This window comes from Molothrus aeneus, chromosome 9, assembly GCF_037042795.1.
Source record: "Molothrus aeneus isolate 106 chromosome 9, BPBGC_Maene_1.0, whole genome shotgun sequence".
Lineage (NCBI taxonomy): Eukaryota > Metazoa > Chordata > Aves > Passeriformes > Icteridae > Molothrus > Molothrus aeneus.
Genome location: NC_089654.1, coordinates 22,622,014 through 22,649,463, shown reverse-complemented (window position 1 = coordinate 22,649,463; position 27,450 = coordinate 22,622,014). Strand labels below are relative to the sequence as shown.

General features: G+C 39.9%; 1 protein-coding gene across 2 annotated transcripts; it reads left to right on the top strand.

Moving 5' to 3' along the window:
* Positions 1-696: 696 nt before the first annotated feature.
* CFH (complement factor H) lies at positions 697-26,792 on the top strand. 2 transcript variants are annotated; one of them, XM_066555898.1, is made up of 25 exons: positions 697-840; positions 4,293-4,364; positions 4,622-4,807; positions 6,574-6,679; positions 7,377-7,453; positions 9,173-9,367; positions 9,766-9,936; positions 11,429-11,608; positions 13,069-13,269; positions 14,527-14,700; positions 15,044-15,220; positions 16,169-16,345; positions 16,504-16,677; positions 17,838-18,020; positions 18,630-18,812; positions 19,333-19,515; positions 20,729-20,908; positions 21,302-21,508; positions 22,127-22,312; positions 22,938-23,114; positions 24,081-24,257; positions 24,726-24,908; positions 25,602-25,802; positions 26,062-26,256; positions 26,399-26,792. In XM_066555898.1, coding segments are annotated over exons 1-25 (4,008 nt in total). In that variant the 5' UTR covers positions 697-779; the 3' UTR covers positions 26,401-26,792. The 2 variants fall into 2 exon arrangements, with proteins under 2 accessions (XP_066411995.1, XP_066411996.1); XM_066555899.1 differs by lacking the exon at positions 4,293-4,364.
* Positions 26,793-27,450: the final 658 nt, after the last annotated feature.

Sequence of the window (27,450 nt, the reverse complement as noted above, 5' to 3'; positions counted from 1 at the left end):
AGTTCCTTTGTTAGGCATATATATATATGTGTGTATATATATACATATATATATATGTTCCTTTCTGCATAGCTTTATATTTTATTTTGGAAGGTTTGTTATCTGTGTTACAATGCATTCAAATCTTCTCCTTTTTATCATTTCTCATGTGATGCTGAAGTGCTTCAACATCACCTGGGTTTATTTAATGAGGAATATGACCAAATGCATTTCCTTTGCTGTGGGTAGTTGGTGATCTTCTATAAGAACCAGTGAGTGACCCCTTAGTCAGAGTGACCCTGTACTTTTGCCTGCTTTTTATTTTGATTGTTTGCAACCTATATTTGGAATTGTATGTGTAGAGAAGTTCATTTTTACACACAATTCACACTAATTTGTTTTCTAACTAAGCAGATAACACACAAGAAATTGCAAAATAATTTATTTGCACAACTTTTAGATATAAAAAGACATAACCTTATATGATCATGAAAGGGATAAATGTGGGGAAAAAAAGTGCAATGTAAAAATAAGCAGACCACAGGGAAAGGAGTGTGTCGACCTAAATTGCCAGGCATTTGTTTATTCATTTAGCAAGGTTCAGAGAGGGGGTAAAAAAAAAGAAACACTTGTGTGTTGCAAGAGGTTTAGGGGAAGTGACTGCTGAAATCGGAGTATAAATGTTTTGCAAGGTCAGTCCATGGACCAGTTAAGTAAAAAAGCAGTGGAAATAGCACAAAGTAATGAAAAAAAGTAGGCCACAATACTGGATGTGTTTGCTGAGGGTTTGAATCTCTAGAATGTCGTTCCTGGGCTATGCAGCTCTGCTCTTGTGTTGGATGCACTGTGCTGCACAAAGAGGTAAGCTTTAACTGCTCTCTTAGAGTGTATGTGAAGAGGGTAACTAAAGCAATATGCAAAGGCTTTGTAGGTTTTCTTCATTAACTTCTGACAATAATTGACATTTCTTCTGGCAGCTTTTAGTACCTTTAGTATTTAGTGTCCTGTCATAGGATTTTTTTTCACCTATTTATTTTGCTGTTATTAATCTGCTGCCCAACTTTTCAAATGCTTTATGTCACTTTAAATAGGAGCCAGACAACTGATTTTCTGTTAATTATCTTTGCTATTTTTCTAGTATCTAAAACCAGGAAGCAACTGGTAGATTAAAGTAGAAGTGCACATTTATAGAATATTTTTTTTCTGTCTGGAATAACCTGTAAGATGATCTGAGGAGGATGAATGATTACTACATTGACTGAAAAACTTCTAATATATCTATTGACTGACTGGTTTTAGTCTAGGAAAGGAGATAAATATATACAGGTATGCTTTTTTCATGTTTGAAGAGGTAGCTAGTATTCTATGTATCTTTTCAGAAACATCTGATGTTTTCTGTTTCTCTCTTCAGTGTATTTTTCTTCATTTGTTTTTATATTTTTTTATCCTTAGTTATTTAATTTGTTTGCTTTATGTCTGAGTTTCTTGGCATAGAGTGTTATGCAGAGAGTGCTGTGTGGTTTTGAGCTGGTATGTCTTTGCTCAGTTCAGGTTGGTTTTCATTTCAGTTGAAAGTTATGAAGACCTTATTAATCAAAAAGATCCAGTGGACTTTACTTTGAAAAACTGAAAAAGCAGAAAATTAAAGGAATGTCCTATCTTAACTAAATATAAATAATTATTACCTCAAAGCAACTAATAGTCTCATTTGTTTGCAAAGAAGTGCAGAAAAGTCCTGGAATTTGAAACTAAAGTTTGCCTGAATTTGCATTTTGTTTTCAAAATGCTTTCTTTAGGGCAGGGGGATTGGAAAGAAATATTAATGCAGCAAAATTGAACTTACCCAGGGCAACTATTGCCATGGGTTATGCAGGATTCTTGTTTAAGCTTCACGCTGAAAGTCTGTGAGAGTTGTGGAAAGTCTTCTGAGAGCTGGGTTTTACACAAGGACTGGAAGCCATTTGCACCTGGATTTGTAATTGTGCTTGTACTTTGTAGAAGCTGCTACAGCATATTGTTGGCAAAAAGGCAGCTTGAGCTATTTCTAACTGAGGTCAAGTCACATGTAAATACTGAATGAGTAATTCCAGCTCTCCTGTCTGTCAGTAAGGAATTTGGAGGTATCCATTCTGTGCATGCTTTTTAATATAGAAAGAAACCCCTCTGGTATTGGTGAGTGCATGGTGGAATAAATATAAGTTTGAAGTACAACCTGCCAGCAGATTTCTTCACCTCAAGCCATTAAGAAACTGCATACACACACATACACATACTCTGACACTTGATGGTCACACATAGTTTAACATCAGGGCAGGAGTGGGGAAGAGTTGAGGTAAAACCCAGCAAGACCCAGCAAATCTTAGTAATGGTGAAGAGACTGAGGAGATTATCTTTCACTGGGGGCAGGGGGGTTTAATGTAAGCAAGGAAGAGTTAAGAGGCTGCATTCTGCTCAGCAGGCAACAAATATATGATATAATTCAGAGGGAGGAGTAGAGAAGCTCTTACTGTACTCAATAACCTGTTTTTTAAATTATGGATTTCAGTGTGTACTCTCAGCTTGCAAACTGAAAGTGCTAATTCAAACAAGGTATAATTAGAAATATGTGGAGTTAGAAACATTCTTTTTCTGGCCATTGAAAAGAATTTTTTGGGTAAACTAACAATTTTTAACACATTTAAAAGAACCAGCTAGAGGATTCCTGTTCATTTTGCTTATTCCTACATTTTGCAAAAAATGTTGTTAGAATTTGAGTCTGTCTTTTCTTGCTAAAAAAAGCCTCTCCTACGTTATTTAGAGTAAACTAGTACCCTCTAGTGCACAGAAACAATAATTTTTATTCAGATGTAATCATTCATAGGAGGGAGAATATTTATCAAAGTAAATGGAAAAAATGGGTGTGGGCACGCTCTTCCTTTAGCACATCAGCAGTATTGTCAAAGCTTGTCCAATTCTTCTGGCTACTTGAAACAGCCAAGCTAAAGTTATTAAAGCTCAAAATTACCATTATTTTCAAATTATACAGTTTCAAATTATGTGTTTTTCTCTTTGCAACAAATCTCTTTTTTTCCATTTTTAAAACTATTGTATAAAATTATGCCTCTAACTTGGTCGGTACTCCCCTGACTGAAATACAGCAAATGAGTTCTCAAGGGTGGGTCTTTGTAAACTCAAGTAAAAGTCACTTTCCACACTTTGGGATTTCTAACACAAAGTGAGCAGATAAAAAACACCGTCTTCCACATCAGCTACTTAATGTGTGGTGTCATCTCTGCAGTGCAGTTCAGTGAGCTTTAACTCCACATCCCTCACACGAGGAAAGATCCCAAAGATTTTTTTCCCCCAGTCCTATTTCCAGGCAGCACCTGGGCAACCCATAGGAAGGCTTCAGTGAGGACACTGCTGCTTTCTCAAACCCATGAACTTACAGCTGAACTGGGGAGAGGACGCCTGTGCCAGGTCTCTGCAGAGTTATGCGTCTCCTCACCAAAGGATTTCCTTCCCTGGTGGACATTTCTTCTCCCATTTACTTTCTATACAGAGATTTCATTCCTTTTCCAAGGCTTTATTCCTCAGGGCTTGTTTTATTTATTCCTGATGAATGCTCACCTTTCATGTTCAGATGGAAAACAAAAATTCATTACATTTAATTAGCTAGGCTGTTCAGAGACCGTTACTCTGGGTGAAGCTTCAGCTTCCAAAATGTGTACATTTCAGTCACCCAAGCCCTGAAAATTAGTCACTGAAATTTGGGCAATTATTTCTGGACAAAATAATTTAATTTTTCATTAACAGTTTCCCAACGTTTGCTTCTTTCCTCTTTCATCTGACTTTGCTCCTTCTCAAGCTGTTGAGGAACTTCTTAATAAAATAAATTCAGATTCATTTGTTGTGGCTCATATGGGCATGTCTGTACATTTCATGTGCACTGAAGGAGGCTCAGAAAGGAGCTTTTGGGCAAGGACTGTATAATATTGAGCTAATAAGAAATACCAGACACCACCATCCACTCCCCAAACTATGCTTGGAAGCTAAAGGTCAGAGTGAATACCCAGAATTAATTATAACAAGGAACAAGGAACTTGTAAGTAAGGAACAAGGAACTTGTAAGTAAGGAACAAGAGGAAATAAGTTTTGGAATAACGGGTGATCTGAGCCTGGAGAGAAAGTTTAGGCAGTGTAAAGGTGAGAGAAGGTTCAGCAGAACGTAATCAAATGACGTGTGAAATAATGTCAGTAAAGGTGGTGGTGGGTGGAGAAGAAAACAGTTTGAAAGGAGACTGCAGAGTGCCCAGAGTTGTTCTCTATGGCAGTGGAAGGACAGGCCTGGAGCAGCTGCTGCAGATGGAAGGGCAGGAGGTGTCTCAGATCTCCTCACAGGCTGTGTAAGTAAAATCTATTTCATGAACCATCACTGTCCTGGGTGGTTCCTTGGCACCTGGCTATTCCTGTGTCCTTCTAAATGTCTAGTCACATTCCTACAAAATGTGGATCCTTGTCACTTCCATATTTTGGGCTGATTCAATAGCAAACACTCATCACAAATGGCCCCAGGATTTCTTGCTACATTTCCTATTGCAAGATTGTTTTGGTGTTTGTAGCATGTACTTCAGTCACCAATGTTTTTATTTAAAATTTCTAGCTTGTGACGGACCTCCTCCTAGGAGGGTAAAAGAAGTGCCTACTAAAAGCTGGGACAAGCCTCCCTATCCCGATGGGACCCAAGCAATATACAATTGTCGGCCTGGATATGTAAAAGTTGGACGAGTTGGGTTTCGGTGCCTTGATGGAGTGTGGCAGGAGCTGAGTCCAGGGACAGAATGCAAAAGTAAGTATTTGTGCAAAACATCTGCAGACATTTGATCTGGCAGACTATATTCCTTGCCAGTGATGTCAATGTGAAATTGTACCTTTACTCATAAATTACTTGTTTCTGCATCCTTTAAAATATCATCTTAAAAAGGATGTGTGCATAAGGGAACTTCTTTTAAGTTCCTTTTCTCCAGATCAAAGGATTTATTTTTTTTTTTCTTTACAGAAGATCTTATTCCAGACCAGTCTTACTAACCCAATTTACATTATTAAAATCAATTATTAAGTTCTTAGAAGCTTGCTTTCAAAACTTTTTAGTCTAAGCAGGATAAAGCACAAACCTGGCTTCTGAATGTGAGTCAAGAGACAGCTTATTCAACTATTTCTATGAAAGATATCATTTCTTGCAAGTGGGAAATTATTTTTCCCTGCCTTTTCTTTTAAGCTGTAATTCACAATTAGGATGAGAGCTGCTATTTATTATCTCTAGTATGCTGTGCTGAGAGTTTTCAAGTATCTCACACTCTCATACAGAATTCATTACTGAAGAAATTTAAGTTTGTTATCATTAGTGAGTAGATACTTCTTTTCTGTAATAAATGAGCTTTAAACACAAAGGAATTTTAGAAACAAGGGGTTATGACTGTGTATCTAACATACAACATTTTTACTAGTGCCATATAAATATTGGATTTGAGAATGCAAGTCCTGGGTGTTCAGAGAGAGATTAATACACACCGTGAGTAAGAATTATTAAGTCACTAATAGCTTTTTTTACATTTTTGACTGAGTCTCTGTCTCGGTGTTCAGATTTCTTTGCGTAACTAGTGAGTGAACAGAGCCCATCCAGAATTTGGTTTGCAGCATGTTTTAGCAAATGCTGCCACCCAGTGAGCAGGGCTGCCACTGGCACCTGTGGGGAGAGAGGAGGGGATGCTCCGCTCAGCCTGGGGGTCCCTTGGCAGGACAGGGACAGAAACACTGATCAGGAGCTGCCATTTCCTCTGAATCCCACTGCAGCAGCTTTAGGGCCTGCTCAAACACGTCTTCGTTGATAAAAATGGGGGATGTTTATAGGCCCCAATAATTAAATTGCCTTGCTTGACAAGAATCGGGAAAGATTTCTGCTGAGAAGAGGTAATAGGTTTCAGCTATGCAGTTTATTTTGCAGTCCATGTTATGAGATTAGAAGAGGATGAGTGAGAGTGTTCATCTTTTCCACTCTTTTAGGAATCCAAAGCAAAGAGCTAGGGCCAGGCCATAAGGAAAGTCCCGTGGGGAGCTTTGAGCAGCAGGCACTAAGGACCAAAATAATTCCTGTGTCTTTGGTCACCTCACTTCACTCAGCACAGTCCCCAACAGAATTCAGGAAATTTCATTTCTGACCATGAATGGATTCTCTACAGGAGGCTTTGGTGCAGATTATGTCACAAATTGTATGAAAATTGCCATAAATTTGTCATAAAACTGAATATGAGTTCAGCCTTTTTAAAGGAATAAAGCATGCTAATTTGTGGTTTGGGGTTTGTTGTAGGTAGATTAGTTATTTTGGGGTTTTTTGGTTTTTTTAAAATAAGCATACTCTAGTATGTTATCATTGAAAACTATTAAAATAGTGATAAAAAAGAGATGTTAATCAAACTTATGCTGAACATTTCTGAATTTTTGAAACCCCTAAAGACCATACTCACTACTAATCACTGGAAAAATGTTGTCTTTCTCATTTTCACCTTCCTATGTAGGGTGTAAGTAAGGCTTTTTCCCTTTTTTTTTTCCAACCAGATAAGCCCTGTGGACATCCTGGAGACACTGACTTTGGTTTCTTTGAACTTACCAGTGGAACTGAATTTGTTTTTGGTGCCAGAGTTGAGTACAGATGTAATGATGGGTAATACTCATTTAATTCAATGTATAGGGATTAACATTAGGTGTTAATTATACTGTCAGTTATACATTTGTTCTCTGTAATACAGTTTATTAATATTTAATGCTTGCTTACATGTTGTAAGAAATGTTTGAAGGAAGATATTTCTGGCAGACTCACGTGTCTTCACTAAATGCTTGAAAGAAATTCTCTGTCTTCTCCAGTGAAAACTGCAGCAAGTCGAATACGTGGTATTGTGCCTGTGTCTGGGTATTTTCCTCCTGAAAAGCAAATCAGCTTTGGTACAGTGCTTTAGCCATGCTTTTGCAATTGTTATGTTACTGGAATCTAGCCCGAGTTGCACAAAGAGAGTTCCAAAAATCAATATTCTCCTTAATCCCTTCAGTTCCTCACTGTCTTTTCAGAGTGGCTGTCCTTCCTCTGAGTGCATTTGTTATGCCAAAGCTTGCTATCTCTGTAATGAAGACTTCTTCCTTATTCCTTCCTACTCTCTGATTTGATTTGATATTTTTTCCATATGCAATTAAAAGACAGCACATAGGGCAAATGCAGGTAAAAAACTACTCAGTGCTGTCACATTTTGGTTATTCTATGCTGGAACACCTGAAGCCATCTTCCTCTGCTTCAAAAACAGCAGCACTGTTGTTTCTGTCACATAATGAAAGTGTATTTTAGCATTTTTTGCTTTTTATTTGGTAAGATACCAGATGCTCAGCCAAAGGAATTACCGTGAGTGTCAGGCAGATGGATGGAGCAATGACATCCCTCACTGTGAAGGTAAATGGAGTTTGACATTAAATTATCTATTAAATTGTCTTTTTATCTGTCTGATACTATCTAAAATAGTCCATGATTGCTTTACTAGTATTAATTCACCTATGTTTAAAGTCAAGTTAGGCAGCAGAGAAGCTCTTACAGTGACTTCTCAACTCTTTTAGTCCAATGAGCTTTCGTCAAAAACCCTTCCCAAAGTGGAGTCCTGTCACTTCCAGACAGGCTTGCCTGTGAGGCTTGAAGCTCTGCCTCACCCAAAAGCCCTGACAGAGTAGCTGCCTGCAAAACATGGTTGCAAATGACATTTGGGATGATGAGTTTCAAACCAGTGTGAAGGCATGTGTGTTTTTTAGCTACTTTCCTCCTCCATCCTTGTGAGCATCCTAAGCATTAAGATTTTGTTAAGGTCTCCCTATTAGCATACTAATGTGGAAGACATTCAGTAAGCAAGAGTGAGAGCAAGGGGGACACAGACATCAAGACTTAATAGACTGGATGGCTCAGATTATGGTTTTAGAAACCTTTTCACCAGTTTCAAGCCTGTATGATCATGAAAATAAGGTTCCTGCCCTTCACAGGGATCTTTTTTAACTGCTTTATTTTAACATATGTGGGCAGCAGTGACATTTTTGTTTGGGTTAAGCATATGATGTCAGGAAAGGGTCTCTAAGAACAAATTAAAGTAGATATCTTGACTACAGCTTGTTCTCTGTGGTTTAATAATTCTGTGGATTTAGATACTTAGGTATTGAGGTCTCTCTGCACCATATGGAGCAAGAGTTTCCAACATTTTTTGTCATGGCTCACTAAGATACTTCAGTTTCAAAGTCCTCCTAAGTTATTTCTGTCATGGTTGAGTTTTCACTGAATTAAAGAAAGAAAGAATTTGTAGAGTGCTCTAAATGTGAAGAACCCATGAAACAGAATATGAGCTCATGGAAAAGGCAGATGACTTTTAATGGCAAATGTCAGAGAGAAGTAGCTTTGGTAAACAAAACAGAATCCACTTTTGTACCTGCTCAGTGATATCCATGGAAGCATCTAAGAATGAGCTTTGATAGTCATTTCCCCCCTTAATAACATATATCTGATGAGATAAGTTAATTCTTTTTTTTTCTGCAGGTACATAATTGGGAGGTACAAGAGCTCTAATAATGTCTGTCACTGTGTTTGTTTACTTTAGTAATATAATTGCTCTGATATCCTTAATGAGAATTTTTGGTAATAACTGAACTGAATTAGAATTTTAGTTAATAACTAGACACTGTTGTAGGCAGTGTGTAATTCAGCACCGTTTCAGATAGCAAACTGTCCATAGAAAACTCAGTTTGGCACAACTCTAAGCAAAGTCAACCAATTTTGGCAAATTTTAATGGTGTCAGTCAAGGCTCAGCTAACCATCCTAGGATAATTTAGGTTGGGTGAGATCATCTAATTCAGTGGATGCTCTGTCTTAGCCTTCAAGGGCAGAGAAGAGGATAATGAGAGAGGGTCTAAAAGCTTCTTCCTATGTCACTCTTTTTGCTTAGGACTTCATATTACACTTGCTGCAAATGGTACTGACTACATAGATAGATTGGATATTTTTTATATGTTTAAGGAAATTACAGTGATTTTTCTGTATTTTAACTTTTTTGTGTGTCACCTTATTTTACAGACTAGACCTCAGAATTACTTTTTTTTCCCTTTCCTTTTTTTTTTGTTGTTTTTTTTTTTTTCCAGTGATAAAGTGTTTACCTGTACAAGAACCTGAAAATGGAAGGATAATTATGACTGGTGCATTTGAGCTAGGACAAGAATATTCCTTTGGCCAGGTTGTAAATTTTGAATGTAATGCAAAATACAAGCTTGTTGGAGCTAAAGAAATTGTTTGCTCTGCTAATGGAGAATGGAGTAGCGATGTGCCTCAGTGCCAAGGTAAAAGGACACTATTTACTGTGTCATTAAGATGCTTTGTTCTCACAGACTCCTAAATCATGGTTACCATATGGGAAGCCACAAAGTTTTCACTTTATCTCACAGCAACTAAGCTTGGTTTGTCTGTAAACAATCTCCAGTGCATATATGAAAAAGTAGGATAAGAAAGAGGAATATAATAGTATTGGATACTAATATAAATAAATGCTCAAATAAGTTCCAAACAGCTTCCAAATGCAAAAGTTTTTGTGAATTCAAACTAACCCCCCTACACCCCGCCCCCCCAAAAAAAACTCCAAAAACCCAAACCAAAACAAAAAAACAACCTAAATGTTATTGTAATAGAAATTTATTCTTAGCAAATAAAATATGTGAATTTTTGTCTGTTTCAATTTCAGAAATTAACTGTGATGTGCCAGAGATCCCTCATGGATATGTCCGTTCTCCAAGGAAGACTTACAAGGAAAATGAGATAATGCAGTTTTTCTGTGAAGAAGGATACAAATATGGGAGCAAAGCAGATGCACTGTGCACTGCATCAGGATGGAATCCATCTCCCTATTGCACTGGTCAGTCTTCCCTAAAGTAGTTTTGCACTTTAGTTGGGTTTGGAAGTAATGTTAGAGATTAATAAATTCATTCATGACAAAATAATCCATCCACATGCAATATCCATGAAGACTGGAAGGATTAAGTGCTGAGGGGACCAAAGAACTGGATAAGAGTTTTCCATGAAGAGCATTAGCAAAACCAGAATCTTGTGAATCTCTTCAAATTAATATATTTACAATACTAAAGGTCCCTATTGTTTTTTAACGCTCAAATGCCTTCTGAGCAGTTCATGTGACAAATCCATAATTCTTGAGGCTAGTCCTGTTTGACATCAGCCCTCTGGGTCATGGATTTTACTTCAATTACAGCACTTAAAGGCTGTATTTAAATCTCTGAATATGCATGTCATATCCCAACTGAAACAGTTTGATGAAATTTTGGAGAATTTATCAGTGCCTTGAATTTTCTTCAAGAAATTGCCAAAATCTTGAAGAAAATGGGAAAAAAATGTTGGCAACAGGGCAACATGATAGGATTTTATGCACCACCCACCTGCCTGGGACCTCTTCCAGAAAGACTCCTTTAGAACTAAAGACTTGTTATCAGTCTTGGAGCCCACTCAGTTTTTGACCTTTCTGATTCAAAATTAGTAATGTCATTAATTAATATGCATTGCCAACAGTTTGACAACATACTGCTTTTGAGGAGTGCCAAACAAAACATTCTTCTGGGCACTCATTTGCTGGGCTCTGGTACCAGGGGTGTACTCAGACAGTGGTTCTGGATCCTACTGGGTTTATCTCTGGACCTAGAGGATTCAACAGGGCATGCATGAAAACTGATTCACCCACTCTCACACCACAGCAGCACCAACCTGTGGTTACCTTACAGCCATCCCCTCCCAGCCCTGGTGCCTGGTGCCTCACCAGCCCCACCAGGGTGCTGGTGATATTTTCTGAACTAGAAGAAGACACAAAACCCCCAAAAGACAGGCTCTGGATTATAAATCTGTTAGCCTGACTTCTCTGAGCATGAAGGTATCTTGAGTTTTTTAGAATAATATTCTTGACCTTTTTCAGTTGTTGAAATACTTCCAGTGTCAGTGAAGGACACTAATCTTAATCACACACACTCTGAATGATCAGTTTATCAGTTTCTAGTCAAGTATAATTGTTTCTGCATTTAGGACCTGCCAGTGAAACTGCTCTCCATTGGGACAGTGTCTATAAACAAGCCCAGCAAAACCCAGCTGCAGATCTAAAGGAAAAAATTAGGTTTGGTTTGATAGCTTCTAGTTCTTTCTCTAACCATTCTCTTTGCAATTAAATTTTAATATTCTAATTAACATGACATCAGTAACAGCTGTCACTCTTCTCTTACAGAACCACACATTTCTAAGAAACACCTTTTTTAACAATTTTATACAGTTATGGCCAATATATTATGAAAACAAGAACTTATGCAATAAATTTAAACATATTCTTTTTTTTTTTTTCTGTTTTTATTTAGAAATTGTATGCTCTCCTCCAGTAATTTCCTCTGGGAACTTTAGACCTCAAAAAGACAAGTACATAGTGGGTAATACAATCACAGTAGCGTGTGATGATGGGTATCATTTTAAAGCAATAACTGGCAGCAGCACAGCTGAATGCACCAAGAATGGCTGGGTGCCTGAACCAGCTTGTGTCCGTAAGTAGCTCTCATCAATAAAGTTACAATGTGGAATTGTTGGAAGTATCTCAGAGAAAATAAATTAAGAGCAAAATTTGAGGAGTATTATATATGATAGTTGCTTATTTTTTTCTTTGTACTGTAAAGCTTAATTTGATGGTTTGGAACAATCACCTGTAAAAACAATGGTGTAATCCAGATTTACATTGTGTTTATTAACACACATATTACCTCTTACTGTATTTGCAAATCTGTTAAAATGGGCTATAGTCAGCTCACTGTCAGGAAGGTTTGTGCTCCACCTGAGGAATAGTCAGGGTTAGAGGACATGGGGAGTTTAAAGTAGCCAAACCACAGGTAATGATTGGAAGATAGCTTTCCTTCTAGTATCACAGCTCTAGATTTTTACTTGTAATTTGATGTTATGGACAGTCACAGGATTTTATCTGTTTTATAGCCTGTCAGATAACAAAGCAAGGTATTCTTGATGGTTGATGAGTTCTTTCTTGGGTTAAACTTCCCATAACTGCAATGATAGTTTTGCCCAGTAGGCACAGTATAAATATATATATATATATATATATATATATATATATCTAAAAATTAGCAGGCAGTTTCAAAATTTAACACTCTTTCATCTTTGGTCACTGGAAATAAAACTTCAAATGTGAGAGAAGCCTCTGATGAAATCAGTCTTGTAAAGGAACCTTTGGATGATTAGAGCTATTTCTGAAACATGTTCTTTTAGTATCTGAGTTAATGTTTTCTCTTATCAATCGTGTTCTGAAATTCAGGTGTCATTCTGAGCCCACTTCACTCGTTATTGAATGGTCTGCTCTGCCCTGGCATGTAGGCTCTTGGTCAGAACATTTTGGGAGGAGCCTGGGTAAACTTGAATGGAAGTTTCTGAGAATCTCCTCCTTCTATCCTGGACTTTTCCCTGGAAAGTGTCAGTTCTTTTGTGGAACCAAGAGAAGAAAATTAAAGTGCTGCAGCTTTAAAATAAAAATGAAAAGAGTCAGGAAGAGCTTTTGGTGCAGGAGCCCAAAAGTTATAAATGGAAGTGGCAGGAGTCATCTCAATGTTAAGAGTTCACAGTTCAGTTTCTGTATCTGAGCCAGATGACTCGGCTCTCTTTATGGTCAGAATAGTAAATTTAATCAAGACCCTCTACAGGGCCATCTCACTGTACAATGAATACTAACCTTTGGTCCCACAAATCACCCTTAGGAGTCTGCAGAGAGTGCTGGCTGGATTTCTCCTGGTTGCAATGGAACTGAGGGAAGTAACACAGCTGTAGGCAAAGACCCCAGGAGCAGAGTGTGGTTGTTCCTGCACTCCTTACCATCTTCCAGGGTGTGCAGTCCTGGTTCTGTCCATTTCTGAAAATACTCAGATGATTAATCTGAATCTGAGTTGTGTCCTGAGCTTTTTATTGTGCATGTGTTGATATTGTTGCTGTTTCATTCTGTTTCAAGGGAAACCGTGTGAATACCCACCTATAGAAAATGGCAAATTATCTGATACGTATGAGTACTATAGAAACTCCTACTTTCCAATGAGATTTGGACAGACTATAATATACTCCTGTCTCAGTGGCTATTTAGCCCCCACTGGAAGTTACTGGGCTCAAATTACCTGTACTGAAAGGGGCTGGTTTCCAGAGCCAAAATGTCTGAGTGAGTACATTTCCACTATATACTCAATTCTGGGTTAATTATCAAAGATCAGTGCAGCAGAACTTGTTCTGATGGAACACAAGACAAAACAGTTGCTGAAAGTCAAACTGCTTTAGGTGATCCCTGGAACTGCACCCAGACTGTCTTCCTATCTGCAGAGCACAAAATGTCACCTGGGGACACTCGGAAATTATGCTTTTGGATTTTGGAAATTGTTTACTCCTGAAAATATTCATAAGACTAAGAAATATATAGTAAACCTTCCTCTTCTCTGGCTTCTGGTAATATGAAAGTATATACTTTCATCTGCATGACAGCTGCACACACAAACAGTTTCTACTCTAAGTAAATATATTCTCCCTTCTGTGGCTTGGGCACTTTGGCACTTAGTCTTCATCCTCTCTGAGAAGCATTGCCTGGTCCCTTTGGAAAACTAAATTTTTAGAGCCTAAAAGGTGTCACACTTTTGCAATAAGGTGAAATGGATCATGGTAACAGCAAGAGAACCAGATACACTGACTCAGATTTAAGATAAATTGGACTTAAAATTAATCTAAAGCAGAGAGATGAGGCCTCCTCTCACACATCTTCAGTCACAGCAAAGTACCTACGTGCTGGTAGGGCATTACAAAAAAAGTGGATTACAAAAGGTTGCTCTTTCCTCGTTGTCCTCAGTGGAGTGGTGCTCAGTGCAGGAGATGAGAGGAGCCCTGCCTGGAGGAAAGGAGCAGGCACTCAGCTAACACAGTATAACATCTCTTCAGCCATCTGCCTCATGTCTGGGCTCTTGGGGACAGGAGGCCTTAGAGTCAGCATGCTAAGCTGTTGCTAAAATCTCTAGAGCTGGTTTGAGAGGCTGCTGCACTTCCACAGAATGATAAAATCTTCTGGAGGCAAATGCTGGAGTTCACTCTGGGCATACACCAACATTTTAGAGACGTACCAGAGCAAACCAATGTGAGAAGCACTGAAGTGAACCAAGCTTGCTTGTGAACAATGAGTAAGAGATTTTTGGTTACTAGGCCACCTCTTATTACTTTAGGTAGTGACTTACAGTTCTGATCTTGTGGTCCATTAATCACAAGGCACTGAAACAAAGCACACTTTCATTCAGATTTGCACACAAATGTCTTTTTGTGACACAAGGCTACAGAAAGGTGTTTGGAGCCTGTTTTTTAGTAACACTTAAGGATTAATTTCCCTCAGTTCTTGCTGTGGAAATTTCTGTGGTTAAATGTACTTTCCTTCCTCCTTTAGAAATATGTTCCACCGGACGGCTGGAGGGCGGTTCTTTCCTATATGGCACGAGCAGTTATTTCACAGAAGGTGAAAGAGTCAGATATACCTGCCACCCCGACTTCCAGGCTCAGCACAACGAGGCCACGTGCACAAGGAATGGCTGGGTACCTCCTCCCCGATGTACCCGTAAAAGTGAGTGTGCTTGCATTTTGGTGAAGTTTCTAGCTAAAACTATTTGCTGTAGCAGTAATTTCTGAAAATAAAGACTCTCCTTCATAGAATGATTTAACATACTACAGAAGTTTTCTCTCAGAATATAGGTCTGAAACATCCAACCAAGACTTCCATTCATTTAAATAACTTATTAAGTATTATGTATTAACAATGTATGGAATTAAAAATTTATTTAGTTGACCATGTATTAAACAATTTTCTAAATGCTACTGCTGCTTCTCTTGTCATCCTTCTGCTCTGATTTTTATGCATGTAGCTTGGCAGTGCTTTACTTGGAAGAAATCTTGTCTCTCTCTTTCAGAAAAGTGCCAGGATATCATTTTTGAGAATGGCTATTTGAACTCGCGTAGGACAACATTCAATTTAAATGAGAAGATCCCGTATGTATGTCACGATGGGTTTGTGACTCCAGAAGGACAAAAATCAGGACACACGCAGTGCAAAGAGAGTGACTGGACTCCACCTCCAAAGTGCATCAGTGAGTAGCTAAATGTTTCAGAGCTCCCTGTCATGAGTGTGTCCTGCGGACATGGTATTCTGTGATGTTCTCTGGCCTCAGAGATTTGTCACTTGGACATGTAGAGGTTTCTTAATGGGCAGAGGGACACTCAGAGGGCTGACTCTCCAGAGATTAACCTCTCTCAGGCTCCAAGAAATAGAGAGAAAATGTAAAGGATCTTTTCCGATCTCTTTAGCGCTGAGCTAATGGTAATCACTGACCTCTTCAGTGGTTCTTCCCTGATACAAGGTACATTTGCCCAAATTTACTCCCAGTTTATGGAGCAACATCTGTGAACCAAGGCATTCCACCAAGAACTTTATTTAAATGTGACAAAACTAGAGACAAATAGGATTCATTATTTCAAAGTTCCTTCCTCTCCTGAGGAAGGTGTAGTACAGTTGGAGATTTAATCTTGTATTGTTATATGTTGGTCATAATATTGACCAACTTTAGCTACTATTTTATCTTGTCCTTTTATTTCAGACTGTCTTTACCTAGGATTTTGTGGCTTTCTTCTGACTCACAACTGACCATGGGAACAGCAGTACAAACCATTTGCTGTGACACCTAAACTAATATTTATGATAATAACATGTAGCTAAAGGAAATAATTGAATCTAAGGAAGAAATATTTACCCTAAAAATTACTTCTGGACAAGTAATTTTTAGGGTAAATATTTCTTCCTTAGATTTAATTATTTGAATTTCTGGACAAAAAATTTCTGGACAAAAAATTTCTGGACAAATTCTGGAAGATTAATACAATAGATAATATGTGAAAATGCTGCATATTCTACAATAATATTCAGACAATGTAGAATTATTGATGTTTCAAATATACCTACAGGGATGATGCTTCCAAAGAAACACTGTTATCCAGTGTTTCTGGATAACTAAATACACTAACTTTGTTTTATTCTACAGAATCATGTAGAGCACCAGAGAACATTTTGATTCATCATAAAAACAAAACTGTGTTCCTGCCTGAAGATACAATTGAGTATTCATGTTCGGAGGGATATAGGACTACAAATAACATACCAACTGATATCACAACATGTCGCGAAAATGGAGAATGGAGTCCAGAACCCGAGTGTCGTGGTGAATATTTTTGTGTTTGCTAATCAGTGTCATTCTCTGTATACACTCTGTGAACCTTTTATTCTTTAAGCCTTCCTTTGGTTTTGTTCTAACCAGTAGCGTTTCATGTACTTGCTGTAGGTTGTCCACTATATGTCAAAATATTTTTTTCTCCACAGAAATTGAATGTGTGCTGCTGCCATTGACAAATGGGAAATTCTCTCCCAAACGGGGCAAATACCGCAGTGGAGCTGTTGTGACATTTACCTGTGCAAAAAACTACGTAAGGGTGGGACCTGCCTCTACTCAGTGCTACCACTTTGGATGGTTTCCACCACCACCAGTGTGTCAAGGTAATTCTGCAATACTGAAACTGAGCTGGTAAATGGCTTGCACAAAATATTAATCAGGTTATTGACCTTAATGTTTGAAAAATTGTTCACAACTTCATAAATAATGTGCAGTATGGCAATGATTAATTTGAGTAGCGTCCTCTCTTACTGTATTCCAAAGGTCCTAGTTTTGCCATTGCCTAATATTGATACTTATCAGACAATGCATCCTGTGCTCTTTTTTTTCTGATCACATAAAATTGAAGGAAAAAATGGTTTTGGACCCAAAAAAAAAAAAGAAATCCAGTGAAGGATTTTCCCATGAAATTCTTAGTTTCATATAGTAGGATGAGTACATTCATACAGAAGGAAAAATATATATCCCTTTACTTAGTGTTCTTAACTTAGCACACAACTTCCTGGCATCTGAGAAGAGCTTCTTGTGCTGGTGCTGAGCCCTCTCATGAGGTGCATCAGCTTTCACAAAGCTTAAAAGAAAAAAGGGACCTCCCTTTCTTCCCAGTCAATCACTTTTTTGGTGACTTTTACTCTATCATCCTTCTTTTTGCTCACACTCTTTTGCATTTAAAAGCAAGTCTGTTTCATATATTTGGCTCTGTAGCTCAGGAAGATTTTAATCTCCCTTATTAGGAGTTCCACTCACTGCATCAAAAGTGAATTCCTTTAATATACAGTGTGTAGGGAGGGTTTTGTTTGGGTTTGTTTGTTTTGTTTTGTGTGTGTTTGTTGTTGTTGTGGTGGTGTTTGTTTTGGGTTTGTTTTGGGTTTTTTTGCTGGGTGATTTTTAGGACATAGGTTATTCCTTGCAGAATTTTCAATTTTCTTTTTTTCTTTTAAGAATACTGAAGTTACCATTCTTGTAACACTTTTTTTACTTTTCCCTTATAAAGGGTTGATTTTATCAAATATTTTTCTCAGAGCAGGCATTGGAAGTGCATGGAAGTGAGAGACAAGAGTGAGCCTGGTCACATGTATCTGTTTGTGATCTTCAACCCAGCCCAAATCCAGACATTGAAAGGCATAAATCGATCACCTGTTTAACCTGTTCCTCTGATTTTCCTTCACTTTACTGACAGATTCAATATGGTTTATGTTGTACTTAACATATAATTATGGTGAAAGTACTGAGTTCAGAGCATAGACTTATCTCTTGATTTCAGAGAGTGTCAAAGGCTGTGGAGCTCCCCCTGAAATTCCCGGTGGAGGAATTGTTGATGGCTCTGTGGAACAGTACCAGCATGGGGCCAGGAAGCAATATGAATGTAACAGCGAATTTAAGTTGGTTGGATCAAAGGAAATAGAATGCATTGATGGACAGTGGTCATCTCCTCCGTCTTGCATTGGTAAGCTACACATCTCTTGCTTCTGAGAAGTCTGTAATTCTCTGCAGGCTATTACCTCATAGATATTTTCACAACTAAAAATACGTATTAGCAGATGTAATGTTCTGTTCAAAGTAATAAAATAATAAGATAAAATTGAATGACAAGCCATTACCTTGTGCTGTCACTACTGCTGTAGCAGAACTGCAGTTCTCATGGAGAGGTGACAGGTCTACAGTCCTGTAAGAGACCTTACAATGGTTTTCAGTTCTTGTAATAATTCTAACTGAAACATTATCAATGTGCAGGTGTATGATCAATTATAATTTTGACTGATCAGAGTCAGTGATTCAGGTGACTTGAATTAATTGAAGTTTTCCTTACTCTGTACTCTGAACTGGAACTACCTGTGGATCATGCCAGTGTTGGAAAAAGAAGGGAAAAGACAGCAAAGCAATTTAGCAAACTGGCTAAAAGACATACATACCCCAGCTGTGTTGAAATTTAGTCGCTACAATTAGTGGGTGTAGGTTTGGTTCACCAAATGCAAATATAGTTATTTTAAGTTTTTTTCAGCTATTGATATATGATTCCTGTAACATTGTGGAATACTTTTTCTCTTTTCAACAGAAGACAAAATGCCCTGTGACTCACCTTCCTCTATTCCGAATGTTGTTCTGCATCAGGCAGACAAGGCCCAGTATTCACATGGGGATGAAGTAACTTGTAGATGTAAACCAGGTTCTGACAATAATGAGGAAATGAAAATAAAATGTGTTAATGGAGAATGGAAGCCTTTACCTGTTTGTGCTGGTAATCTGTTTCCATAATATTTCCTATGTGAGTGTAATAGAGTTGTATACAAAATTTGACTACAAAATGGACTTCAGCCATCAGTATGTAGCCAGACATGCTAGAGTTTAATGCATCAAAACTGAGTGGTTTTAATTTACTCCTTTTAAATGGAAGCAAGTCCTTCGTCCTGGAAAGACTCTGCACATACAGTTTTGTAAAGGGAAAGAAATAGACATTTGCCCAGTGGTTAAAGTCAATTATTGAAAGAAATTAAAAGTAATGTTAATAGCCACAATGTGTTAAGCTTGTCCGACCATAACCACTTTTATGTGGATTAGTTCTTCTCACAGAGTCACAGAATGAGTAAGGTTGGAAGGGCCCACAGTGGGCCATCTGGTCCGACCTCCCTGCTCAAGCAGCCCCCCAGTAAAGTTCTTCCTCAAGTACACGTGGAACTTCTGTACAAATGATGACATCAACATCAGTATATATTGTCAGATTTAAATCTATTTTTTAAGCTCTTTTTGTTTTTTTTCAGATGCACTCCCTCGATGTGTAATTCCAGAGGATGTTTCGCTGGTGCACTCTGGCCAGTATTCCACGAGAGAAAGGAAGACTGGGTTCCAAAAAGTTATACATTATACATGCACATTAAATGATAAAAATATTAAACAGGCAACTTGTGTGTCTGGGAGATGGACACCAGAGATTGCATGTAAAGGTGTGTTCTTACATTTGCACCATTTCTTTTGATGCAGGCATGATAAATGCTCATTATTAAGGATTCTTAGCATTGCTGTATCCCTAGGCTGAAACAGAAAGGTTTACTTGATCATATGCTGAAGGGTAGTTGTGGCCATCATTGGAGCAGGTAACTAGTTTTAGAGATGCATCACTTTAGTAAGGCAGACTTAATGCTCTCTACTCTGACAATTGGAATGGTTGTCACTGGCACTTCTGATGTGAGAAAAGATGCAGTGATAAATTTAAGCTCAATTCTTCAAAAGGCTTTACCCCAATGCAAAACAGAGAGCACATAGCTCAAGCTCCAATCAAAGTTCCTTTATTTCCTCTAAACCTTTAAAGATTTTCTAGTCTATTTTTTCCCTCCATTTTTCCAACTGCTTTCTAGTGAAACTATGAGAAAAAAAGCTGACTTGGCTAGTGAAAAAGCACAGACCCAGAGGAGGCTGCCCATATGTAACACACACCAGAGGTCAATGTCTTCAGGGCTGCCTTTATGCATGGCAGAACAGGATATTGTCTGTAGAAAGCGTGATTGTAAAACAACCATTACCTCATTTCTCACTTTGGCTATACCAGATTTATGGGAAATGATGCCTGAAAGTGGGAAAAGTATGGCAATCACTGTCCCTTCCTCAGTTTTCTGGAACCACTAGAAGCAAGAAACCAAGCTCTGGAAGACTCTTCAGATCTCTGTTCTAGATCTACCTCATTCTCTCTCTTTTTTTTCCTTTGGCAGAAAAAGTCCTTCATTCTTGGAGTGAAAAAAATTTAGCCTATTTTTCTCTTTTCTTTTAGCTTTCTCATTTAGCTCTATCAGCTTAGTCTGAAGAAAAAACAAAACTCCAGACGTTGGTTCAGTTTTCCTAAAGTAGTTCATTATAGAGAGGAACAGGAGAACCACACAAGAGTGGGCAGCTGTGTGAGAAAGAAAGGAGGGACTACAAGAAACTCCATCTTAGCTTGGTGTAGACAGCTGTGACTGTCTTTTCTTTGACTCTGTAAGCATATGAGCAGCTGAAGGCAGCTCTGCTGTTTCTGAAGCAGAACCAAATGATCACAGTATTAATTAAAGCTTGAGATAGCTATTGGAGTTATCTAGCACCAGTGTTGTTTTAGTTGTTTGTGTTGTAATATCTGCTGAACTGCTACACTTTCTGTTCTATTGTAACATGAATATGTGTCCTCAGCTGAGAAGAATGCGTGCCCACCTCCACCTGAGGTCCCTGGTACTCAGCAGACAACAGCAGGAAGAAACTTCAGAATTGGGAGTAAAGCATTTTTTTCATGTCCCGTCGGTTTCCAGCTCGTCGGTACAAAGGACATAACCTGTATAGACGGGAAATGGCAATCGCCACCTCACTGTCTTGGTCAGTACTGGAACATTTCTTTTCCGTCATTTTGTTATGGATATCTGTGTTACTCATCTGCAGTCATCATGGGCAAGAGGCTGCTGTTACTTACCTAAGATTACCATGGACAGGGAACTGCAGGAAAGCAGTAGAACGTAAGTTGCTAAAAGGGTGCAAACAACTGCAGTTTTTTCATTTACACAGACTTATCTGAGATGGCGTATACAATTTTCAGGTAGTCCCTCAAGAGCTGTGTGCTTATTTTTTTGTTTAGTATATTGCCTAACAGAGTCTCAGTTTTGACTTGGGGGCCTTAAATAATGTCCTCAATTCTGTAAATTATTACTTAGTTACAGTTGCAATATTGATTGTCTTGCATTATTTTTTATCTGTGTTGTCTGTGTTTTTTAGAAACACCATGTTTGCCACCAGAATCTGTAGAATATGCTGATGCTCCCAGGCTTGAAAATCCAAACTTAAGAATTGAAAGAGAAGGGAAAACAATGTATCTGGCTGGTGCTAGACTTAAGTATGTTTGTCATTCTGGATACATGTTAAATGGACCAACAGAGAGAAGTTGCTTTATGGGAAATTGGACTGCAGCTCCTTCATGTTTGGGTAATATCAAAAATTACTTTTTTTGAAGTGCATTTAGCAATTAAGTGGAAAGAATTTTAAACTGGATGTTGATCAGTAAAAGTGTATTTTTCTACTTCGTATTTTGCTGTGGAATCTTCCATTATGGATGTCTTCAGAACAATCCTGATTGGATGCAAAACTGACTTTCTTGATGCAGCTTAGTTTTTAAATATTCCTTCATATTCTTGTAGTCTTTGCTCAGTTCATATGTCTCCCAGATGAGTCCTAAGCATATCCTCCTGATCCAAGGAACTCTTTTCCAGAGTCCACTGGTGACTAAAAGTGGCTGTGGTGCCTCAGGGCTGGAAATCACGTCAGGGTAGCAAGGGACAAAAGCCTCCAGTAAAACTTTCTGGCATGTTTAGAAACAGAATTGGAGTGTTTCAGCGGCTGAAGTCTGTATATTTGGGGGAATGATTTCTTTAATCTTCTGTATGCTACCTTTTATACATTTATTAACTAATTATAATTATATAATCCACTGTTAGCAGGTGACTGTGCTGATGTTAGAAATAGCTCTCTAAAGCACCTGTTTGATGCAGTAAGTACACTTCTTCAATGTATATCACACACATCAGATTTCTGTTATCTTTTCAGAAATGCCATGTGGAAGTGTTCCAAAAGTTGCCAATGCTCAGTTTGAAGGCAGAAAGAAAGAATCTTATGAGCCTGGTGAAACAGTTCGCTACCAGTGTGATCCAGGGTTCCAGATTGTTGGTTCCCCTGAAATTTTCTGCAGGAAGGGAAATTGGACATCACCTTCCACTTCACCCTTCTGTAGAGGTATAGGTTCTACTTCTAAGTAATCCATGATCCTTCTTAGCATTTCATGTTGTGAATTAAGATAATTTTTACTTGGGCATGCAGGTGAGTCAGGCCAATAGAGCCAACAGGTGACTTGCTTTGAATGGGCTGCTACCACACCTATTTTTCTGGCTTCTGGAAAGCAACAAGCAGGGTAGATCAGCAAAGCAATCATCTCCCCATGGGCTGGAGCTGGTAGCTGAATCCTGGCTCTCTTGAAGTCAAGCAGGCAGACATTAGGGAGGAATCCTGCAGCATCCTGGCTGCAAAGGAGCAGATAACTCTGGGGCAATGGATCTTATTTTCACACCACTACCATGTCAGTTGCTGACAAGCACCTTCAAATAGTAAATAAATTGTGTCACTCTCCAAACTAGTGGCACACGATGCTGTGCAGCACAGCTGGCTGATCTCTGTGACCTCTCTTTTTAGTTTCTGTAAGCAAACAATACTGGGTGCTGAAGCATTGCAGAATAAACCATATAATATATCAGAATAAACCTTTTTCTACCTTTAGAAAATGGTGTGCATTACTCAATGCACACCAGGAGCTCTGGAATGCTGTGTGGTTTTGTGTCTCTCACTACAAATCCTCTCTCTGCAGATGTCAGCTGTGAAGCTGCGCCGGAGATCCCCGACGCGCGCATGGCAGACGCTCCTCAGGAGAGGTACCTGCCCGGGGCCAGGGTGCACTACCAGTGTGAAAGGAACTTTCAGATGACGGGTGCAAATTACATCCTTTGTTCAAATGGCCAATGGTCAGAAGCCCCAGTTTGCAGAGGTAGGAATCTGTACTTTCACCTTGCCTGTTAGCGTAGAGGCAACCACTTCTCTATTGAAATACTCCAAAGACTTAGCCTTTTTTACTTGTTTTCTTTGGCTACCCCAGCTTTGAACTTGCTATTGCTTCCTTGCACAGAAATTTAATTAAACTTGATGCTTCTAGAGATCCTGGGAATATTTTCATCAATAGCAAAAATGTTCCTGAAGCAGCAGGGCCTGCTCTGTCATGCTGCTCTGTCATTCTCCTGTATGCTGTTGGTATTTCCCCAGTGCCCACCACTTCAGTGACTTTTAGTGGACAGACATCTAAGGGCTTCTCTCTTGTATTAGTAGCTGAATGGAAGCAGCAGTAGGACAGAGAAGCAGCTCTTCTTCTGCAGTGCTCCACTCTGGCCAATGCAGAGCCTAGCAGAGCCCCAGATCTAACCCATGTAAGATCTGCTAGGGCCATGGAAGTGGAAAGATCATTCCTGTGACAAGGAACATTCAGGAATGCTCCAGAGTCCCCCACCCCAATCTGTGGCTGCAGGGTGAGCACAGCTCCGTGGAGCTGTCGGTGCTTACCCAGCCCTGAGCAGCACAGGCTGACAAGCTCCTGCAGCACAGCCAGCTCTCCAGAGCTCTGCACTTCAGCAGGGAATCAGTTTGGCTGCTACCCCTGTGGTTTCCAGGAAGGCCAGGGCTCTCCAGGGAAAGACAAGGCTGATGTGGTTCTTGTGCATAAGTACAGAAACACTGGCTTTCTCTAGAAACTCTTATTGACCCTGCCATCTCCTGAGAGTCCCAAACAGTGTTCTGCTGCCACTGCCACACCTCATTGCTTTCCCTATGGTGAACTCCTCTGACCCACCTGAGGCAGAAAATCTGTACAGAAATTGTAACAAGGCTAATTCCTTTCACTTGTGGTTGTATAGATGAACATGTTAATAACTGGAAAGGTGACTGCAGCTGTGTCTCTTTTCAGATGTGAGATGTGATCCTCCTCTAGAAATTGCTGGTGGTACCATTGATGGTATTAGAAAGTCCAAGTATATGCCTGGAGAGAGTGCAAAGTATCAGTGCTGGAAAAATTTTAAGATGACTGGGCCTTCTACTGTAGTGTGCAAAAATGGGACCTGGACAGAGCTGCCAACATGCAAAGGTAACTTCTCTCTGTCTCCCTCTCTCTCCATCCAGCCTCCTGTCAGTGATAGCATCATGAAGCTGCCTCATTGTCATTTAGCATCTCAGTGCCCTCATTGTGCACAGCTGCCATGGCTCTGGCACACTCAGGACAAGGCAGGCCATTCCCCAGGTCTCTGTTCAGATGGGATGAATTTACCAAGCCGAGGGACTCAGGTGGCTTCACTCAAGAGGGCCAAGTGCCACACCTTATGCAAGACAAGATGAAATCCTGCAGACAACTGCAAGCACTTAAGCTGTGCTCAGAGGGGGTGAGCTGGCAGTTGTGAGCCTGAGCTTTGGAGAAATGAGAAACTCTTGCTCCTGGCAGCTGTTTGGTTCTCTCTCTGCTTTACTCCACTTCTCCACCCAACATAGTGTGGGTGGTATAATTGACCAGACCTTCTCTGCAGTTGAACTTCCTCTCTGATTGGGAAATTTCTTTCAGGACGACCTGGGAAATGTGGCACACCTCCAGCTATTCAAAGTGGAGAGCTTCTTCTCTTCCCCTTGCCAGAATATAAAGAAGGTGATACTGTGGAGTACAAATGCCCAAATTTCTATATCCTGAAAGGATCTCCGAAAATCACCTGTCGCAATGGGCAGTGGACAGACCCCCCAGTTTGCCTAGGTAGGTTGAAGCATGTGCTGGGTGGCCAAAGGCTGTGTGATTGCTCCTCTTGTCTTCTTCTGAGACCCTGAGGACAGCACTGGTGCTGGGACCAAAATGCTGGCAGGGCAGAATGGCAGTGAGTCCTCCTTTTGTCTCAAAGGAGTTTCTGCTAAAATTCAGCTTGTGGGCTGGGGTCATGGCTCCACCCAGCAGGCAGTGAGCCAGGAGGATGTGTCTGAATGAGTGAGTCCTCCTTTTGTCTCAAAGGAGTTTCTGCTAAAATTCAACTTGTGGGCTGGGGTCATGGCTCCACCCAGCAGGCAGTGAGCCAGGAGGATGTGTCTGAATGAGTGGCAGTGCTGGGGAAAGCCAGGGGTGCCTCCGTGATGAGAAAACAAATTTAGAGAAGTACAGAGCAGAAGGGAAGGAGGGATCTCTCAAAAATATATATAGGGAAGTTCATTGGTGTTTGGTGTCTTCCCCACCTGTGCTTCATTCTTGCCCTGTGTGACTGACAGTGTGACAAGGCTTCTCGCAAGGCTTTTTTTTTTCCCTTTAGCTTGGATGTGAATGTCTTTTCTGTTGCAAGTAACAGAGGGTCAGAGTACACTTGGAAGCGTTTTTGATGTGAAGGACTTCTGTAGGCTCTAGGGGCAAAGCATGTGGTGTGTCTGTATGAAGTATTGACACTCTTCTCTTGACTTTTTCAAGTGGCTTGTACAGCATCAAAGGAAGATATGGACAGAAACAATATTGAGCTGAAATGGCGTCACCAAGCCAAGCTGTACTCCACATCGGGTGACTTTATTGAATTCCACTGTAAATCGGGATATTTGGAACATCCAAGTAGTCCCGACTTCAGAGTCCAGTGTGTGGAGGGGACGTTGAACTACCCATTGTGCACACTGGGAAGTAAGTCATCCCCTCTTTGCCTTTGCTGCTCTGTTGATGCATTTTTAGTGCTGAAGGGAAGCAGAAAGCCCTTGGCTTTTCTGGCTGCGAGCCAGGGTGTGGGAGCTGCAGGAATAGAGGGGCAGTGCACCCAGGAAGTCATTGCCCAGCACACCTGAGCTGGGGAAAGGGCACTTGGGGCACTCACAGGGGGTGCCAACAGAGCATGAGTTGTCCAGTGTGAGATCTACAGGCAAATAACAGAATTCTTTTTCTGCAGACAACTGTTTTCTGGACAGCAGCATTATGGAAGAGAAAAACATTCAGTTGCAGTCACCCAGGCAGTCAAGCCCTCACTATGGCTCAGGGGACCCTATTGTGTTTGAGTGCAAGCCCGGCTTCCGGCCGGTTTCCCAGAGCAAGAGATTCAGCACCAAGTGCCTGGATGGAGCGATTTCATATCCTATGTGTCAGTGTAAGTGCTTGCTGCCAAAGACATGGGGCACGGGCTGTAGGAGGCAGTTCTGGTGAAATTTCCTCTTCACTGCTCTGAGGAGCCCCTGGGGTCTGTCAGGATTGGTGTTGATGCCTTTTCCCCATTTTTTCTCCTTACACAGAATTGTCGTTGTTTGGGTAAAAGGAAATGACGTGAGAGAGCCCAGCTGTGGCAATGACAGAGCCCTCAACCAATCTACTGACTTGAGCTCAACTTTTCCTGGTGTTTCCCATTTTGCTGTGCATTGTTTGCAGCTTAGCCAATGTTCTGTCTTGGAATTTGTTCTTGTTTTTATTACTGGATGGTTGTCTTTGCCTATTATCCACATTAGATCTAGTTTTGTAAATGTATTTACATTTTATGCAGACAAAGGGTTGTGCTTATATTTTATCCATTCTATCCTGATCTCACTGTTATTTTATTAACAATTGTGGCCTGAAAACAGGCTGGCTTTGGTGGCATACTGAGACAAGAATTAAAGCTGACAGTTAATTTGATTATAAGCACACAAAGTATATTTGGCCTTGTCTATTCCTACTTTCTTCTCCATGCACTTGCTTGGAAATGAGTCTGGGGTGTGTGTCCTGAGTGCCTGAGCAGAAAGAGCAAGTAATGGAGTCTCCTTTGAACAGCTTAAGGCAGTCTCTAGCCAGAACCAGTTTTTCTGGAAGACTTGCCTGCAAAGGCAAGATGTTGGGGTGCAAGTGATAGGGATTTCTAGGGGAAGGTGGAGACTAATTCCTGATCCAGGTCCTGGACAGGCTAGTCTGTGCCACCCCCAGCCTATCTGCCTTTCACAAACAAGGAGAAAGTGGCTTGTGGAAATCAGTGGCAGCCTGGCTGTGGCAGCCATGTGCTAATGCACTCCTTGATTCAGAAGAGAGAAAAAAGCAAGTACCAGAGTGCAAATCCTACACCTTAGGGGAACAGACTTCCACTTATTTAGGAAAACAGGAGTCCAGAAAAGCTTATAGGTCTTGAAGTACACAATCCTGCAAGCACAAGATTACTCAGTTCTCATCTTCAGGAGGAAAATCACATTTAGCTAGACTGACTTATCTCATCAGAGACTGCACAGAGATCTCTGAAGCAGAAAAAAAAAATCAACGTACAGGGGATTGAGGCAAAAACAGGCTCCAAGGTGAGCTGTCCATGGCATTGATGTGGCATGTA